Raw genomic sequence first — 17607 nt, forward strand, 5'->3', positions numbered from 1 at the left:
TCCAGTGTACTTGGATTTGGAGGCACTGTCTGTATCTTCTGGAAAAGAACAATTCCTTGTCTCCTCTTACTTTCCTGACATCTTTAAGAGTTGGTTCATGTCTCAGGTGGGCATCACAGGAAAAGTGAGGAGAGCTGAGGGAAGAGGAGCATCTTCCTTTTTGGGCTGTTGAGAGAAAAGGTTACACCTTCAAGAGCAATGTTGAAGAAAGCACAATGAAATTTAAGAGAGGAATAGAGAGATAAGTCATTCTTAAGGTGAGCTTTGTTGCAGGGAAGCTGATGTCAAATCAGAGGAGAGAAGAAAGGACCTCTAAAATTGAGACTGACCTTGGACAAGAGAAACAAGAAAAGGGACATGAGGGAAACAATGAGAACTGGAAAGAAAAAAAAGTGCTGTTCAGAAGCTTACTGTTCAGACTCTGCTAAAAGGTCATGTGCCATTGCCATTATGGGTTGTTCCTGGAAGATGAGAAGTTGTGGCCACATAGATAAAAATGAAGAGTTTGTGTCTTAAAAAATAATCAAGAAGGAAAAACTGAAAGCACTTGGATCAAATTTCCATCTTAAGATGAGAAAGAAGTAGGAGTAGCTATAGTACAGGTGGTGGTGTTGGCATCAAGCACAGAGGCAGAGGAAAAGAATTGTTCATGGAAGGAAAATTTGGAACTTGGTTTAAACTGGCTGTGAGGTTTGTTACTCCAGTAGTCTCTGAGAAAATATGAGACAGATTAGACAGAAGAAGATGGACCAGGAATATTTTACTCAGTTTCAGCTGTGAAGTCACAAGTTCAGCCTAGTAGGGGTTCCCAGAGGAAACTAAAATTGTGAAGATGAGATGACCCAAATGTAACCCAAGACAGAGTGAAATATTGTCATGACTACTGGTGGATGGCGGTGTTGGGTGTGCTTGGTTCGACCTGCCTGCCCCAGAGAGACTTTGCAGGGACGTTAAGCTTCAGTTTTACTTGCAGTTGAGTGTCTTAGACCTGGAATTACTGAGAGTTATTAAGTAAAACCCTCAGACCAATGGTAATTTGAATAGAGGGGGAGGTGCCAGAGAGCCTAAATTGCATAACCAGCTTCCATTCTGCTGAAAATAGGACCTGGCAGGTCATTCCATCAGTTCTGGCTCAAAATGAACCCCGATCAGTCAGTTGTCAGCACAGTGCCTCCTTTTAATTACTTGGACTAAAATTACAGCAAACACTTGAACTCAGAATAATTAAGTCTGTTAGACATACAGCAGCTAAAAAGGCTCACCGTTTGGGCAAAGTATGTCCCTCAGCTTTTGGCTTGCCCAGCTGAGGAAGCACATGTCTGGCACAGATGCCAAAGTACTGTAAGATACAGTTTGTACTGGATTTTTATCACCTGGTTTCTGCACAACTTTTTTTATTGTTAAGGTAAAAAAGAGAGAAAAAGTAACTTGAGAACATCGTTTGCATGACAGACATGCCTAAGTCTACATAATGTTCAGCTCAGTACTGCAAAAATGTATAGCTGAAGGAATGGACAAAATCCATATGCTGCAAAAATGCATACAAGACAGAAATATAGCGGCTATGATGTAGAAATGCTAATAGGTCAGTTATGCATGAACCCTGCTGTGCGTGGACCAACTGATGCATGCCAGAAGAGATGCCAGGCATGGGGAACAGAGCTATGGGGGAAGTCGCTGTAGCAGGACAGTAGGCTGTGAGGAGGGCAAAGAATGTCTGGGTCTTCCTGGCAAGGAAGAGGGAAATAAAGTAGGCAAAAGTCAGACCAGCTGTGTGGTCTCATAGCAAAAACAGTGGGAGAGCAAAGGGGAGGTCATGGTGCAGACAGGGAGCCGGCAGGCCATGGCACCATCAGGAGGGGTGACAGCAGGTGAAGCTGCTCTGCAGGTGGCTTTGAGCATGTGCATGACCAGGAGGCATCTCCCTCCTCATAGCAGAAAGACCTGAGATGGCAGATCTCAGGAGGGTGAATTACCATTGAGACTGTGAAAAGAAAGGTCCTAGCTGCTTACATTGCAAATACCTACTTTCTACTCTCCCTGCATTTCTGAATGCTTTATTTTTGTCTTCCTGCCCCATCTTCCCTGTACATCCAATGGCAGACTGCTTGGCTGGTGTTGGTTCATCTTTATAGCCTGTCCCTTGTAAATGTCTTTAAAACATACACCGGTGTGTAAGCCCAGGCATAGGCTTACACCCACAGGTTGCTGGGCTTCCTGGTGTCTAGCTGGGGATATGTTACTGACAGCAAGATGCCTGCAAGACCAGCCTAGGAAAGTGCCGTGGCTCCTTGTGGCAGCCCCAGATGTGAAAGGCTGCTGCCTCTGGACCAAAACCCAGCACTAGTACACCTGTGCCAGTGCATATATGCTGGCAGGTGAGACAGTGCTGGTGGGTCGTGCCCAGGACTGGCATGGGGAGTGCTCTTTTCTAAGCAACATAGCTGCCTCATCGCCTCTCACTGCCAGCCCAGGCACAGACCTGGCCCAACCTGTCCTGGCCTGAAAGCTGATAGCATCTCTGCTCAAAACTGGAAGTTCCAATGGCAAGACTTTGCCTAAGTCTTCATCCTCTTCTCCCCATCCTTTCTTTCTGGACCTGTTCACAGATCAGTCATCTCAGTGCCATGAGTATACTTCCCAGTGAAAAGAGGTTGGGGTGCAAACTGAAAATGCAAAACACCTCGAAACTACACTGTATATAAGCATTCCACATTGCATCTGTGCCCTGCCTGTTTTGGACATGTTAAAGTAATTTGGGATTTTAATGTAGGCATTATTGGTTAGGGTAATCTCACAAAATATTAATCAAGTAGTGGGTTCCCTTGAGGAAGTTAGAGCTAGTTTCACCATCTTACTTGCAACATACAAATGTAAATATAGATTTACAGTCCAGCCAGTGCAGTCAAACTGTTGAGCTGCAGGCTGGAAGAGTATAAAATATACTCTGTTTACAGGCAGTGAAATCCTAAATAATGTCTATTCTTCTCATATCTCAACTGAACACAGGACCACTAAAGAATATAGACTGTTTTAACCTGCTGTAGTAAAGTGAAATCACTGAAATATATCTGAATGTTCCCATTATGCCCATTTCATAGAGGCAAAGTTTAGGTGGTTGCCAGATGTTATACTCTCCTGAGTTTCCAGGCTTGGGGATTTTTGGTACTATATGTTCTTTCCTCTTTCTGCCATCCATCAGTCTGTAGTGAAAGTTGCACTGGTGGTTTTGATTGTTATGAGCTTGTGAGTCCCTGGCGTTACACTTGCAGTTCGCTGGGGGGTGGAGGTAAACCCAGCCCTGGAAACCATAGGGGATCTGTCCTGATGGGCAGCGACGAAGGGAAGACGGCAGAAAAATATCTTTGGAAAGTCTTTACAAGCTCTTTGTGTCATTCTTCCATGAAGAAAATCTCTACGCCGTGGTGTACCAGGCTTTATGTGTGAATAACGCCTGCCGCTACCTTTACCACTAGATTTACACAACTACTTTTTAGCACTGCTTCTGTGTTAAAACAGACTTCTACAGTGCCTTTTTATGTGGAAATCTTGTAGCTGGGTGTGGTGGTGGGGAAGCCGTCCAGTGACTCATACTGCAGGGAATTCCCTGATGAATTAGAGTATTTTTACTTCTGGATTTGTGCGTAGTTTCCTTTAACGCTGGAGCAAGCTGCTGATAAGAGCAGACTACAAAGGCCCATTCACCATTCAGCTGCCACAAGTTAAAGCGGGGTGTTTATGCTTTGCAAAGCTGAAAATCCACCCCACGTAAGGCGGTAGGTTCGCGGTATTTTCGTCATTAGCCGTCCCAGGTGCTTCGAGTGTCACAGCGACGAAGGGGAAAAAAAATAAAAAGGAAAGGCTGAAGCGGCTGGTGGTGAAGTGTACCCAAAGCAGGGATGGCTATAAATAACAGCCATCGGTCTGTAAATGTCAGGCTTCCTGACAAAACCTGGTGTCTTCAGCTGGCGGCAGCGCTGATGGCCACCTGTCAGTGCAGCGCCGAGCCGGGGCAGGTCGTAGAGCCTGTGTGAAACGGAGGGGTTTCTCACTCCCCCCCGGCATTGCTTCCGAGGAGGAGGGACTCCAAGGTCCTTCTTCCAGGCCTTGGCCTGAGTCCCCAGGTGAAGCCTTGGCTTTGTGTCTGGGGTAATCTGCTGCTGCTGGCACTGGGGGAGCGGGGCACTCCGCTGAGGACCCTGCGGGTCTGTGTTTCTTTTTGCCGATGCTTTGGTTTATTTCCCTTTCGTAAAAAGAAAAGAAAAACCCAAAAACCCAAAACCACAAAATAGAACAAATCCTGTAAAATACCTTGACACAACTTTTTAGCTATATAAAGAGGTGCCTTTCTGTTCAAAATACTGCGCCATAAATCTTAAAAACACCAAAACAAAGCCAGGCGTTTGGTTTGGAGAGGACACTTCTTATTACTTGGTGAAAGTAAATAGTGAAATGAAAGGGAATGAAATGAGACATTTGGAAAGCCGTTCTCTGCCTTCTCCCTTTTCCTCCCTGCCTCCTCCTCTCCTTCCTCTCCTGCCTCCATCTCCCTCCCCGTATAACAACTGCCCATTTGGGTACGGTAATTCCAGAGAGTAAACTTTAACGGGAATGCCTGAAATGTGTCTGCTTCAGCTTTGTGTTATGTCTGTAATTTGAATTATTTGCATTTTGGAAAGGTATAAATTGCTCTGGTGTACTTTGGTTGGCCGGTGGCCAGGAGGGAGTTGCCTTGGGCCCCGAACCAGGCGGGCTGCTGCAGATGTGGCAGGCGTACAATGGAAACTTTTGTCGCGGAGCAGCCCTCAGCTCCTCCAGCACACACTGATGGGAGGCGGCATCCCGCCTCCTGCTCCCCAGGGTCCTCAGCGTATGGGCACTGGGGGAAAAACCATTTTCTCCAGTGCAGGCAGATTGTCTTGATTGGCTCCCACAGACTGTTCAGAGCCATTATTCCTTCTTTTTTTTATTCTTTTTTTTTAAATTTCAGCTGAACTGTATAAACCTGCAAAACATGTTTACTGTAAGAAAGTTGACGTAGCGGTCTAAGGTTTCCCTCCTGGAGCTGGTCCCAGTCCGTGGGCGTTGAGATTTCCCTCTTGGTTCACCAGACGTAATATGAGGAATTGTCTTTTTTTTTTGTCTTTTTTTTTTTTTTGTCTCTGCTTCATAACAACTTTTCCTCACTGTGTTTTTGTTAAATGAAATGTCACTAGCTGTTAATGAGTTGTCTACTCCCTACTTTCCCTACTTCTTCCCTCTCTTCCACTTCCCCTCAGTCGCTGAGCCACAATGGTCTGGACAGTCTCAAGGGAATTTCTTGAAGTGAAACCCGTATTGTTCTTAAGAGCCTCCAGAGATGAGCCATGGCTCTGGATTTTTATTTTTCCTAATAGTTTAGATTGCAGCATTTAAAATATTTCTGAATAAACTCTCTTTGTCATCATAAAACTTTCTAAAGCGCGTAAAGGCAGTGCTGCATGAAGTAATTGAAAGATTAACAAGAGATGGAGCCGTTCGAATTTTACTTGAAGAATCAGCAGGAAATAAAAAACAGAAACCTGAATCAGATCATTCGTCTTGAAAAGCAGAAATTAAACACAGCGAAAAACCTGAACTTCTGGTAATCCGTTTACAAAGGCAAATTGAACACATGTTAACTACTAGTCTGGATGGCTGTAGGTTTAAAAAGCCCCACCAACAAACCTCTTAAAAAGCAGAAGCTCTTTTGCAAAATGTACAGTAGGGTCGGCGTTGTGTTACTTTTACAACTGATTGAATTAATTGCAGGAGGCAGGGGGGAAGGGCAAGAAAGGAGGGCTACAGGGGCTCTATTGGGAGGGTTCGGGAGGCTGCTCCCAGACAAGAGATGTGCCCCGGCTTGCCAAATTTTGGTCAGTTTTTTTCTACTGACAGCTCGGGGGAAGCATCTGTTAGATAAATTGTGAAGTGATCGCCAGTCCTCCTGAGAAGTCTGCTTCGATTCTGGCGCTCTCGAAAGGCATCGTTAAGGAGGCTTGAGCACGGTCTGGCTGCTCCTTCTCTCCCCTTGCAGCCGCCAAACGTGGCAGTACCAATTAAAGGGATTCCTTTTCCAGCGTCACAATTTAAAATGTAGGAAGAAACTAAGGGTAGATCTGCTAATTGTTTCCTACAGAAAGACCTGCCAAATCCACTGTGCTATTTGTGCTGCAGCTTTCACGTTGCACTTCTTTCCATACATTGCAGAGAAAAGGGTTTTGGACGTTAAAACAATCACCAGGGCTAGTCCCTCAGCAGCATTCCTTTCACAGTAGGACAGCTGTACACAAAAATATTATTTACAGACATTTGTAATAAATCAGGCAGTTCTAAATGCGTCACCTCCATCCTGGCCATGAAAGCGAAGAGAGAAGAAAAAGTGCATTCACTCTTTTACCTTGCCGAGAGCTGTTTTCCTAAGGCAGGCCCAGGTCTATGTGATGAAGTTCAAAATAGCTAATATTTGCATTTGCATGTCCCGATGCTGCAATAAATACACAAAAGAGATGACATAAAGTCTCATTTTCCCTCTCGTTCTGTTGACGTCTGACAATGGCGGGACTCATGAAGCTGCATGTGTCCCCGCTGCCCAGCCTAGACAGCAGTCTGCTTGTGGCCTTTTCGTACACGTTTGTGTTTTCCTAGGCCTGGGGAACGGAAACCTTACGTTTTGTATTATTTTTCTAACTTCTTTGCTGTTGAGTTTTGAAGCTATGAGGAAGGAAAAAACCCTGTTGTAGGCCAGTGACTTCTGTATCAGTGAGGCACGGGAAAAATGACAAGACAAAACCAATTTCTTCTAAAAGTGGGTCCCTGGAAAAAAGTGATACCTGTGGCTTAAATCTTGAAGACAGAAATACAGTAAATGAGGAAGACCCAACACCTTTTGATCCATGGAGCAGAATTATGATAAGCTGCATATATTAGGAGTATATTCAAATTAAATACTGAATGGCTGAGTAGCTTCCTTAATACTATCTGTTTTGTTTAATATTAATGTTGCATGTGAATTACTGCATAGGTAGTGATCAAAAGATTTCATAGGTAGCAATATTTTTGTCTAGAAGTTTGAGAAACTAAGGCGTGGAAGAGTTGCATATTTTGTTCTAACTAGTGGCAGAATTAACTTCCAGTGGCTTTCCCCCCTCGCAGTATCATGCACTGTGGATTGTGGTTCCCCCTTCAGAAAAGATAAGTGGGCTCCTGCCGCGGGTTACCCAGATGGCCTCCTGGTTGGGTAGTGCTTGGTCAATGTGTTTTGAGAGATGGTTTTCATATAAGCAGTGCCCTTTCAAAGAGACTTTTTTTTTTTTCAAAAGTCGTTCTTTTGTACACTTGAGAGAGGAAAAAAGGATGGGATGAGATATCTTTCTCTTTTGTCTTTTAGATGGTCACCATGTGTGGGAAATGGAAGCCAAAACCGACAAAGAAATGTGCAAGCCAGTAAGTCTGCCTTAAATATTTTAACATCAAGATGAAAAATATATATTGCCTTCTCCAGCACTGTTACTAAAGAGGGATTTCCAAGGCTTTGGCACTGTGTCTCCCCACTGAAACAGAACAAGTACTTAGGCCTCCCCTCCTGGAAATCTTTCTTTAATGGGAGCATGGGGTAAAAAGCCTTCACTGGAAGCTATCCCGAAAGTAGGAGAGACCATTTGGAAAATATTTTTTCATTGTCCAGGATGGGCCAGCCCAGTCTGCTCATCTTCTGTCTTGCTGGGTCTGTTCTTCCCTCTGCTCCCAAAGCAGTTTCTGATCATTTTCCTTGGTTTTCGTCTACAATTGGCAGAAGAAATGTGAGTCCCCTCACAGGAGATCAGCTCCGTGGCTGGAGAAGTGTGTCTCCCTCAGCCATGACTGTTAAGTGGGAAATACGGCCACAGTTCCACCTCTGCAGCAATATGCAAGAGTCTGTTAGCTGCAAATCTGCTGCAGACATGCAGACAAACAGTTTAAATGCCTCAGCTGAATGCAGGCCAAATGCTAAAACAAGCGTTCCCTTTTATTCTTGTAGAAAGGTTTTGATGGTCATAGCAGATTTCACTGTGCCCTAGCAGCTAAGTCATTCCTTAGCCCAGGGCTGGAGCATTTGGTTTCTGACAGTGGAAGGTCATCAACACACTCTCCAGCCCTTCTTCCTGTAGCACTAGATGTTATATGAGGAAAGATTTCATTGTGGAACATGGAAATGCTTCAATTATCACATGCCTGGCCTAATTCAAAGGAATTTATCTTAGGGTGAGATATGCAGGGGATGACCTGCCAGCTGAGCAGTTGTGTTTTCTCCTGCTGAGTTAGACACCAGGATTTGATTGTGGCCACAGGTTCTTTCCAGAGGCAGGGTGTATGGAGCCTTGTCTATATTTGGTATCATATTCACTGTCCAAAGAGAAAAGGTGAAGGCCAGTGAACTTGTAAAAACCCCAGCCATGCTAAAAGAGCATGTCCCTGCTTCTTAAATCCTTGGTATGGTGGACAGTGGGAAGCCATCACTGCCCAGAGAGCAAACCAGTTTCCCTGAGGAGAGTGGTTTCTCCATGTGAACCTGGGGGTTAGCAGGTGAACACTATTGTACAGCTCGAGTGCCCTAGTCGTGCCTTGACTGTCTGATTTGTTGCTTTTGCAGAACTCGCTGGTGGTTGAGATACCCCCTTTCCGCAATCAGAGGATTACCAGTCCTGTTCAGGTTAACTTCTATGTCTGCAATGGGAAGAGAAAGAGAAGCCAGTACCAGCTTTTCACCTATCTTCCTGCTAATGGTAACAAAATGTATTCCTTATCTCTGCTAGTAAAAATGAGATACAATGATGAGTACTTAGAAAGATACATGGCTCTCATAATTCTTTAGTAACCTGAGCAATTAGGAGATATACCTGGTACTGTGAGATCAGACCACAAGAGCTGCCTTTCTCTCTGCTGCCCGCACAAGAGACCTTCTGTGCAGATAATTTTGTTTTGTATTGGTGGCAGAGACATGTTGGAACCAGGACTTCTCCTGCTTTTAAGAGCTGAAGAGCCTCAGCACAAACTCACATGTGTAGCCACAAATTGAGAATGTGCTGAACTCTCTGCTAAGTTGCTGTCAACGCTGGGTGTGACTTTGGGGCCTAAGAGGGTACACAGCCTTTGAATAGTACTTCTGAATTTGCACTGCAGCGTTGTAAGGGTGCTGGACTCTGAGCTGGAGGTGGTGTGAGGATTCTCCTTCCAGTCATCCTGCACCTCACTTGTCTTGTGTGGGGTGAAAGTGACACTCCAGGCTGATGCTGCTCCTGGGTAGCAGTGCAAAGTACACTATGGATGGAGGTCAGAGTGCATGATACAAAATGCTTCATGTATAGAAAATGTTCAGAAACACGTGTGCCAATTTATTTTGGAACAGGTTGCCTAGGGAGGTGGTGGCTGTCCCCTCCCTGGAGATGTTCAAAGCTGGGTTGGTTGGGGCCTTGAGCACCCTGGTCTAGTGAGAGGTGTCCCTGCCCATGGCAGTGGGTTGGAACTTGATGATCTTTGAGGTCCCTTCCAACCCAAACCATTCTATGATTTTGGAAGCTTACATTAGTGACTCTGATGTGACAATAAAGTACTCATGCTAGCTGAAATCCAAGGAGGCTTATATGAAGATTTTAATAGCAAGTAAATTTAGGGTTCTGTTTTTTTAAAATGCTTTTTACCTGAGAACATTTGGGGGGGGGGGGGGCAGTAGGGAAAAAGGGTGGTGGTTTTGTTGTTGTTTTGTAAAGAAAAGGCATTAGAAAAATGATGACATTCATGCTTTTTTGTAGACTTCCCAAGTGGAGATACTCCTTCTGAGGGAAAGTCCCACAAAGCAATACTTGAGTCACATGGCTTGATGAGACCTGCCAAATTCTTGCAGGTGAAATCCCATAAAATGCATTTAGAATTTCACCTAGTTAGCTTGCATGCTCTCCAGACTTTTATCAGGGCTTCAATTTGAAACAAAAATACAGGAAACCTGATGTGGGCAACTGACTGCTTAGTGCATATGTGCCGTGTAGCTATGCTTCACGGAATCAGCCTACTTATGCAAACTTCATCCCCAGTGGGTATGTCTGGGTATATTTAAAGACTGTTTATCACTTAAATTGGAAATGAGAAGAGCTGCTATTCTCTTGCACAAGGCTTTTCAGCTACAAAAATCTGTTGCAGAGGACGACAGGTATTGTCTTGCCACCCAAGTGGCACCCTCATAAGGGTAACTGGGTGTAATGTACCAGAATACATACCTATTGTTAACCACTAATTGTTAAAGAAGCATCTTTCCTCTCCAGCCTTCACATAGATATGTTTTGTTACCATTTTATCCTAATCCTTGGGAATGATGTTCACTGCTGCAAACTTGGTCATGCTGCTGCTGTCCTGAGGTGCAAATATTTGATGTTTCATTTGATGTGAAGTGATGGGAATAGCTACCTAGTGACAGGCAACAGAGAACTGGCCTAAGCTTTATTTTGCAAAGACATCTTTAATTATGGTAATTGTTGAAAACTTTGAATCCTGTTTAGTCTGACATAGTGATTTAAATTCCTGTGAAATCCTTTTGTTTCAGTGTAGGGAAGCCTGAAAAAAAGCCCACAGAACGCCATAGTAGGGGAAAGGGAAACAGGTTTTGAAGAGTAAATATACCTTGTCCCCCTTCATTTTTGGTTATCCACTCATGTTCTCTTAATATATATGTATATGTGCATTTAGGTAATTGAAAAACACCTTACGTTCTTTGCAAACCCTCTCATAACAGTGGTAAGAGTGAATGTGCTTCTGCAGTCATCAGAATTAATAGTGTAGTACATTTTTATTACGCCTGTGTTGCAGCTGTCAGGTTTTGCCCTTACGCTGCTGGTGGTTGTTTCCATTGTGTCTTGAAAAGATAGGATCAACTTCACTGTGCGTGCAGAAACCATGCGCAATGACTGAATCAGTCATTTACACTGCTGTGCTTCTAGGAGTCATTTTAGGATTTTTCTGCTTTATTTGGTTTCAGTCACAACATTCTATTAATGTTTCCAGACATCGTAGAAAACCAAAGTTTAGCTCGTGAAGGGAAAAATAGTTGAGTCAACAATCACTGTGTGATCGGTGTAAAAAATGTAAAGGCGATAAGCACTATTTTGGTTCAGGTAGCACTTTGTCTCTTGATTAAACAAATCACATGAACATAGGAGGTGTAGGTTTTTGACAAGCAAATGTCAGAGTGATCATCAAGTGTAAGATGTGGTTTTACACAAATCAGACGGTATCCTGCAAGCTGCTTCTCCTTCTGCTCTTCAAGACTAGTCAAAATGCTAGCATTTCAGTGGCTACCATAACATTGCAGGTATTTCTACATGAGGAATCTTTCAAAATGCACATTAGACATATATTTTGCAGGTCAACTGGGATGTGCCAAAGCAAAATACTGTGTGTGGACTAAAGCCTAAATATTATGTGAGCCCACTGGCTGTGCTCCTGGGGTGGGTGTGGGCATGCAGAGACAGTGCAACCAGTGGGAGAGCCGTGGGCTCGCTGTGCGGTTCCCACCCCGACCACAGAGCAATAGGGTTGTTTTTTTTTCCCCGTAGCTCCTGTTACTCCTCATTCCCTAGGGGAAAACAGCCAGTGGATCCAGGGACACGTGGCCTCACTCATCCCACCTCCTGTGGATGGTCCTATAGCGTCTCCATGGAGTACAGCTCTGGGACATGCAGCCAGCACAAGTTGCCCTCTCCAGCAGAGTGTTATGGTTTCGCCGCCGTAAGGCTTCTCCTGTGCTGTGGAGATACGGCAGGACTGTACTTTCCCTCTGTGCTAGCTCAAGCATTTCACAGAGCAGGGACTTACTTGGTGAAGACGAGTTCCTGCCTCAGAAAGAAAAAAACTGCTGTAAAAATTAAAATCTCACTCCTCTGTAAATGAAAAGTTTAAATAACACACCAAAACAGAAAGTAGAAGGCTTCACAAATGAGAGCCAAGGTCTGGAAAATGGGCTTGCTTAAGTCTTTGGCTTGGGACAGACTGTAAACTTAAGTACTCATAATCCACTTCTAATTGAAATTTTGATTTACTGTTCTGCTGAATTTGAGCAATCCCCGAATCCTGTATTAGCCTATATTGTACAGAAATGACTGTAATGTCATTTTTTTTAAAGTATTGCTTCTCTATTACACATTGCTGCGCAATTGCATATCAGTTTTGTCTTGGAGCCTGCAGGCTGTAGGCTCTTGAGACTTCCCCAGACACGCCTGGCACAGAAATATAAGTAGTTTCCATACCATTCTGGCACAGGTGAATCCCTGCAGCTCATATGGTAAGTACTAATATATTTTGCATTGCCACATCGCATCAGAATGTGAGGAGCAAGGTACAGGACCGGACACAGCAGTCAGGAGTCTGAACAGAGCACAATGAGGAGACACTTGGATATTCATCTTTTAAAGCCCCCCCATAGCTGCGGCTTTGCGCAGGCGTGCTCCGCGTCCCCGTTGTGTGTGGCAGGACATATTGGAAAACCACTGGTGACCCCTGCATTTGTGAACCCTGCCTTCTCAGAAAACACTTGGTGTTCATCTCTTTTTCTGGCTGTGTATCATTTCGCTTCTATGAATTTATTATACCGTTGCCCTATATATCATTTCATATGCATTTCAATGCATATCATTTCAAACAGGAGGAACAGTCTTCTGAAATCACTTGATGTAAAGTGGTAGCATTTGAGGTACAAACTAAGCTGGAGAGGCTGAAGAAGCATGCAGGCCATCAGACATGTATGCTGTGGTTCCAAATCCTGTGCTTTCATCTGCTAAGAAAGCTGAAGAAGTTCTCCAGCTCAGAAGACTTTAAACAACACAATGAATGATAAGGGTTAGATTGCTGTTTATTCAGATTCCTTTTAAGTAGGAACATCAAAATGGAGGAAACGTGGTCAAGAACTTATTTTTTGCAGACAGGAGCCAATGCTCTCTGTGATTTCTGTTATCTAATGAATATTGATGTCAAGAACGATGAACAGAGAAAAGTTTTTCTTCGAATTTTATTTAGACAAGTAGTGGCATTAGACTAAGCAAAGACAGGCTAGTTTGTCTAGGAAATATTTAATAAGATGGAAAAAGGAAAGTTGATGTATTTCTTTTACTGGAATGACTCTTTTGCAAAGAGCTGATGATAAAATATTTCCAGTTTCTGTTTCTGTCAGGCTTTTAATTGTCAAAGCATTATTAAAAAAAAAAAGTTTCACTACTTCTAGTATTTATTAAAATCGTGTTGACAAACTGGGAAACTTTTATTTTGAGATGCATTTCACCACCCATAGGGCCAGATTTCCAAGTCCACAGCTCTCACTCATAGAGCCAGCTTTCTGCAGGTCCTTTGCATCTCTGCAGACACCTCCACAAGTTCTTGGGGTGCTAAGCCCCTCTGAAAACCTGGCCGCATAGACAAGTGACTTGGTGAGGAAAGAGGTCCTTTTGAATCTGTGGGCACGGAGCTGTGGTGACTAGAGGCACCTTGGTGTTGTTGTTTGCAGCCCGGTGACGCGAAAGGGAAGCTCTTGGTGTGCTTCTGAAAAGGGTGAGCGGTGCCCATTGCTGTCAGCACCCTCCGAACTTCCTGCCTCTGGTCTAAAATTATCTCCTGCCTGCCCTACAGATGAGTACAATCAGCAGTTTTCTAGTGATTGCATTGAGCAGCCGTGCCTCTGTTTCACCTCGGCTGTTCCGCCCACAGCTCACTTTCTAAGTCAGAAGGCGACATCGGCTGCCTTGCCAGAAAAACAATAAAATGAGGATGCAAAGTGTTGCCGCTCTGAGGTGACACAGACCATGACTTTGGCCGATCATCTCCTGGCACTCCTCACATCTTGATTTTTTTTTGAACTTCAACGCAAAATAATTGGCATAGCCATGTCTGCAAAATGGTTGTAATCTGGGGGAAAGCTGGCAAAGCAGGCTCAACTTCAATGCCTGGGTTGTGGAAGGATCCTAACCAGTGGTATGCGTAAGGTGGCCATGGCAGTGCCATGGTGGATGGCACATCGTAGCTGGCCTGGGGAGCTGGAGGAAGGAGTGTGGAAGTCAGTAGGAGTATGTTATGCCCAGGAGTATGTTATCCCCAGGCCTGCATGTGAGGAAACAAGAGTATGGTCGAGCCATGCTTGAAGCCTCGGACCTGCTGAAAGTGTTTCCACCCAGCCCAGGGAGCAGCCAGGCCGCCGCAAAGCCTGCGCAGATCAGGGCAGGAAGGAGGGGGGGAAAGGTTGGCCCCAGGGTATTTTTTTTAATTTTAGGTGAAAATATGAATCATGGTTGCTCATTTTTACACTATGCTCTGTTACAGTTTATTTCATTTTGGCTGCTAAGTGGCTGATAGTTGCTTTTGACATTTAACAGAGTAACAAAAAGCAGGCAAGATTTTGTCGGAGTCCTGTTTCCATTTAAGAGGATCACAAAATTCATCATCGCCCGGCACATCAGCCCCACCGCTCCATTCCAGCAGCCGCATGAGGCAGAGCAGGGCTGAGCAGACAGCCATTATGCTCACCGGCATTCCGGCCTTGGGTGGTTTTGCTCCCAGTTTCTGGGTCCCCAGTAGAGCTGCAGCACTTCCCCCAGGTGACATCCTGTTTTGACCGTCATCGGGAGCCTAGTCAGCCATATTCGACCTGCAGATGCAGTTGTCTTGGTCTTCAGAGGCAAAACTCAGCCTTGCTGTGTGGTGCTCTGTCTTGCTCTGGAAGGCCAAGAAGGAGCATTCCCTGTGTGATGTCCCTGCCACCAGCAGTGGTTGATGAGCACTATAGCTGTGTCTCAGCCCTTGGCTGTGTCTGACCAGCCGGCTCTGTCATAGTGATCACCCATAATAGATAATTTCCAGTGCATAAAGTTGTCCTTTGGCAGTACCTCCTTTTTCAAATATTCCCCTTTAGAGTACAAACCCCAGCCTGCAGTTCCGATCACCGAACCCCTCTGCATGAGCATTTCGAGGAGTCCCTCCTTTACTTCCCAGTGTTTTCACATGCATATGTTAGCAAGCAAGGGGCTTTAGGATCTTCCAATTAGCTTAAAAGCCAAAAGGTAAAAATTGTGTGTGAGGGAGAAGGGGGTTTAGAATTACATGGGCTGGATTACAGGAGATGCTTATTTTTGTTCTCCTCAAGTGGCTGATCACCATAATTAATCTCACCCAGTGACTGATCCTAAAGGGGATATGGTGCTGGTGGCTTCGGGAGATGAAACGCATGGGCAAGGATATGCTTTGCTGGCTGTGGGAGGGACTGCATCAGTCTGACAACAAAGGCCTTGTCAGAGCTGAGATGTCTGTGGTCAGCTGGATCCAAACCCCTCTCCAGAGAGGCTGGATCTGGGGGTAGGACTGGCACAGTAAGGATGCCTTCCTGCCAGCCCATCTCTGCAGAGCTTCCTGCAGGACTGAGGAGCGTTGGGCTGCTCCCACACTGCTGCCTTGTCTACTACCCCTACCTGCAACCCCCACTTTCCTGTCCTCTTTCCTCCTCCGGAGAGCAGGAGTAACGTCGGCGCTGGTGGTGTCATGTTGTGCCGCATCATCAGAAAAGACCTCATCCCAGTGAATTTTAACACATCTGAGTGAAATGACATAGAAGGCCATGGTGCAGCCAGCCTGAGTGTTGTGTACAGTTAGACCTCCAGCTCAAGGAAGCGGTGGAGCAGTGCAAGCCGGACTTGATTTATCCTTTTCAACACTGTAGGATTGGATGAGGCGTTAGGATGGAAAGTGAATTGTGCCTTTTAAGAACTTCCCCCTTTCTTTTGGAAGAAAGCTGTTGCAGGCATTCTGTACGAAGGCAACCCAAACGCTCTCCACCTACCTTCCACTCTTGCCCAGACGGTTAAACAGCATGTGCACCAAGCTACCATATTTAATCTTCTGTCTCATAAATATGCACAGAATAACCTAATAGTTTAGCAGCTGTTAAAAAGCATTTAGTAAATGAGTTAGCTGGAAAGCACTTTCTAATCAGATAATGGTACTGTCCGAGATTATAGGCTGAGATGTATGCACAAAGCTTCCATCTACCTGGAGGCTATTCTTGTATAAAACTCTACATATGTATCTGATCCCATAAAAATACATATACATAAACCCAAAGAGGGCAGGCAGGCATGTGCTGGAGGTAGTCCTCCCAGTGAGAACTACCAGTAGCAGCGTACTAGCCAGAGAGGGTGAGTGAGTTCAGATAGATACTTACGTAGATAAAAGCTGCAGTCGCACATGTGCACTGCCTACGGCTTCTTGATAGCGTGAGGCTCTCTTTGTTTCTGAGTCACCCACCGTGCTCTGGTTTTATTAACTAAAGAGCAAAGGCTTGATAGGAGCTTGACCTTTAAAAAATGTTTTAGTTGAATTGGTACCTAGGGAAAAATATCCAATTTACGGACAGCATCTGCAAAGGCCCCTGTAGTGACTCTCTTGGGAGATCCCTGGGGTTGAATGCATGACCCTCATCACTGAGTTTGCTACTGCTGCAGGTATGTTGGCAGGGTGTTCTAGAGAGTTTTGCTCGGCCACGGCTGCACTGCTGTGACAAAAATGGGGGGGATTGTAGTTTCTGAGGGCAGCCAGCCCATTGCCTCTCCCAAACACAAGACTGCTCCAGAGTCAGAACGAGGGGTGAGGTTCTTCCTCTGCTCCAGCCTGCTGGATCCAGCCAGTGCTGCCGCAGCAGCCAGAATTTTGTCTTTGCACAAATCCAGAGTGGCTAAAACTGTACATGGAGATGTGTCTATGGATTCCTAACTGTGTCTCTGGTGAGGCAGCAGCAGAGCAGTGGCAGCAGTTGGGATGATGACCTGCGCAGCGTCTTCTGAAGAAATGTCTGATTCGTGGTGAAGAGGGTGTGCTGCCTGGCTAAAAACTGACTGACGGGGGGAGGATTTCAAAGGCATAAACAGCATTTTAGAGCTCAGCTCAGTAATGGAGATCTAGCCACCTAACTCCTCAACCCTCTCTGAAAGTCTCATCCCAAATTCTTACCAATTAAGAGATGTTTAGTCCAGAAGTTGAAGAAGTATGTGTGTGTGTGTGTGTGTGTGTGTGTGTGTGTGTGTGCACATGATGAAAAAAGCAGTGTTTTGATTTTCATATGCTAACCAAAATCTGTGTGCCGGTGCCAGGGAACTACGTCATAGTCTGCACTGTGAAAGGTGGCTGTTTTGTTTGATAGGTTCAATCAAACTTAAAGGTAAAATAAATATATTATAGTACCATAAATGTCTGCATTGATAATACTACATGGAAATGGGAATTCGTTAGTTTAATGTTAATCGGAGTAAGCATCTGTTTAATTTATATGATTGTATTTTCTCAGTTCACATACTTTAATAGCACCCCCCAAAAAAAGGTTGAAAAACTTTAAAAAGTAAACAGACTTGTTGGAATTGTCAAAAAATACATATAATTTATATTTAAGCACTTTCTGACTCCCTTCACTGAATGTACATGATTTATTATTTTTCTTCAGAGTTTGATATATTAACTTTTTACCTGCTAGAAGGGCCTTTCATTTAAACATGGGCTTGCAGAACTGGCTGAAATACTTCTCCCAGATTCAGA

The 17607-nt window shown here is 44.6% G+C and overlaps 1 protein-coding gene across 4 annotated transcripts in view; it reads left to right on the forward strand.

The window, feature by feature from the left end:
- NFATC1 (nuclear factor of activated T cells 1) overlaps positions 1-17607 on the forward strand; it is a 115478-nt gene that overhangs the window by 59937 nt on the left and 37934 nt on the right. For 3 of the 4 annotated variants that reach the window (XM_084260159.1, XM_084260160.1, XM_084260162.1), the window contains exons 7-8: positions 7409-7464; positions 8651-8783. In XM_084260159.1, coding sequence (XP_084116285.1) covers positions 7409-7464; positions 8651-8783 — 189 coding nt within the window. Of the gene's footprint in view, positions 1-7408; positions 7465-8650; positions 8784-11603; positions 13476-17607 lie in introns of those variants that run through there. The other variant, XM_084260161.1, reaches the window with a different exon arrangement.

Source organism: Gallinula chloropus (assembly GCF_964237585.1).
Source record: "Gallinula chloropus genome assembly, chromosome: 2".
In the NCBI taxonomy this organism is placed as follows: Eukaryota; Metazoa; Chordata; class Aves; order Gruiformes; family Rallidae; genus Gallinula; species Gallinula chloropus.